The sequence below is a fragment of the Echinococcus granulosus genome, assembly GCF_000524195.1.
Source record: "Echinococcus granulosus chromosome Unknown EG_S00241, whole genome shotgun sequence".
Taxonomy (NCBI): domain Eukaryota; kingdom Metazoa; phylum Platyhelminthes; class Cestoda; order Cyclophyllidea; family Taeniidae; genus Echinococcus; species Echinococcus granulosus.
The window spans coordinates 24,609-27,222 of NW_020170621.1; the positions used below are offsets into that span (position 1 = coordinate 24,609).

Genomic DNA, 2,614 nt, shown 5'->3' on the forward strand with positions numbered 1-2,614 from the left:
CCGCCATTTAAGGGAAAAAATGACAAACCCTTTGCACCATGACTACCATAAGAATTTCCTGCCGTCAAATCGGATGGGTGTCCATGAGCAGTAAACCAGACAGCAATACCGATGTCATTGCTGCTGCAAGATTTTGTTGCAGTAAGAGGATTATAAATTCTCATGGGATGTTTTGCTCTCTCTTCCTAAAAAAGGGAATCAGACAAGCGACGAGACTGCGAGAATTGTCAACTCGATGACACGATTAGAAATAATGTGCTAACGTCAAGGTGAGGTCAAGCCAATTCCTCCTCCATGGGGGCAGTTTTATAAACTATGACATCTCCGTTATGTATTCCGTCTATGCTAGCATTCATTCACTTTCCATGTCACTCGCTATCGTATACGATGTTTGTAATTTAGATGCAAACTAGTGCCTGCACGAGTGTCTCAAATTGGAGATGAATCCTTTCAACATGGCGACTCTCCAATGTTTTGTGGCAACATTAACCAATGAACCTGGCTGGACATGCGTCCCTGCCACCTACTCTTCCTACAATCTTTGCCAACTTCTTTTCAAAATGCTTCTGAAGCCATTTAAGCAAACTGACGCTTTTTAACGCTTATTACCCAAGCTTAAACAAAACCATGTCAGCTGAACTGCGTACCTTTGTCTTCTACCACAATTTAATGTAGCTTTGATGTCGAATTTGTGAAGAACAGTAAGGCAAAATGCATTGCAGTCTGAATCAATTGATAATATTTCAATGAAGAGCTTATATTTGCGCATAAGTGCCATATCTGGATAGGGATGTATCTTTGCCACTGATGCTGCTGATAAGGGAATAATATGCATTCGTAAAGAAACTAAGACTGATATGATTCCATGGGCACCACACATTCAAACAAACTGGATAGAGTGTAAGGTTTCGACTGCATAATCCATTTTAGTGGATCATTTGCGTTATTTCAATGATAATTTGCTTCCACCTTCGAATCCCTTGCATTCCACCAAGTGTTGATTATTAAAGTACTCATCGAAAGAAGAAAAAAACGCCAAGTTGGATTATTGCTTTGCAACCATCATTTAAGGGCTTGGTTACTTCAATATCCCTCCTCCAACTGGTGTGCTAACAAATTGGTGAGTATGGTGCATCAAGCCCCATTAAAGGAACTTACTCAATTTGTCGAATCTGTTAAAATTTGGCTGTTGCGACTTGACCTCTAAAGGGATCGGGAGTGGTCAAGCTGGCCACTTAATAATGACCCAAAGAGAACGCACGTGTTTAAAACTCGTGTGCATCCAACAACAGTGAAAGGTTTTTCTGCTTTCATTTCTGATTTGTCTCAGTTGGGCTATTTAGTTATTAATGCCCTTCAAATTTGCTTTTTATGCTAGAAAGACGAACGATTAATTTTGTGCAGTTATGGCTCGGATTCGATATAGTGCAGTTCGATGGAGCAAATATTGTTGGTGTGCATATACGTGGTTCACGCCTTCATGAACTAATGTAATGGATTAAATGAAGTAAAACTGAGCGCGGATGAATTTCTGGAGGCGGCTGCCAAGTATGAGTGGGCCTAAACAAATTGCGAAACCTAAGTAGAATGCCACCTAGGCGAGTGTTAAATCAACGAAGGTTGTTGTGCTCTCGCGCCTCAATGCACATCGGAGAGAAATACATTCCAGTGCTTTAGAGCATCAAACCATTAGACTGCCATGCCCTTCCATGTAATATTTAAGAACTGATGTCGGCAATCTATTCGTAACAAGTAGCTATTAAACGTTAATAAATGTTAATTCACTTCTGAGACTAACGTACAAAGCCCACTTAAAGTAGCCAATTATGAGAAGTTTCCCCTCTCGCCCTCCTTGACGATTTTTGTGGTTTGGGATCCTAAGTAGAGCTTATTAGTGAAAGTGCAGAGATAATGCTAGAGATAATAAGACTGAAGTAGGATGTGCCGAGGCAGTGAATAAAACTGGCGGAGTTTCATTATTTTCGTGTAATTATTTATGTATTAAAGCAGAGAAGCACTTCTGTTTGTGCATTTTATGCCTCTGACTGGCGACATGACATAATCCTGCTAATTATACCTCGTTTATGAACATGCTAATGCCGCCGAAGAATGCTTCAGCTAATAAGTTTACTGTTCCAAGATACTGACGGGAGAAAAGAAGGAGAAGCTGAATGTCGAGCACATTATGCTAATGGTGGCTAAAAAGCCTAGAGTTAAGCCTCAGTTCAACTGCTCGACTGATGTAGGGGCCAGCACAACCCCAGACGCCGAATTGGATGAATGTTGTACTACCCTTGCTTAACTCGTTACTAATCACTGACCACTAAATTGCAGTAGGTCGGCGTGTGATCTGCAGAACACAAGAACACAGGACACAGAAATTTGACGAGAGCAGTGTGCACCGATTAGTATCCAGCGTTCCAGTGTTAATACGGCCTTTTATCTTCACTCGTAACCTGCTGTCTGCGATCGTGATGGCTAATGAGGCTGAAGGTGGCGCCTAGGGCATTGTGCTATCGCTTCCACATCTACCGACTTCATGACCTTCACCACACTCTAACTCTTCATTCTTCCAGTTCTCAGGTCATCAACTCGTGCGATCATCCTAACTCAG

The 2,614-nt window shown here is 41.6% G+C and overlaps 1 protein-coding gene across 1 annotated transcript in view; it reads right to left on the bottom strand. All coding sequences in view use genetic code 11, as the record gives it.

Annotated features, from left to right (window-relative positions):
- Positions 1-880, bottom strand: part of EGR_10612 (hypothetical protein) — a gene marked incomplete at both ends in the record, with an annotated part of 7,653 nt that extends 6,773 nt beyond the window's left edge. Inside the window, 3 exons of the mRNA XM_024499861.1 lie at positions 29-185; positions 528-601; positions 661-880. Coding sequence (XP_024345724.1) covers positions 29-185; positions 528-601; positions 661-880 — 451 coding nt within the window. The remainder of the gene's footprint in view (positions 1-28; positions 186-527; positions 602-660) is intronic.
- Positions 881-2,614: the final 1,734 nt, after the last annotated feature.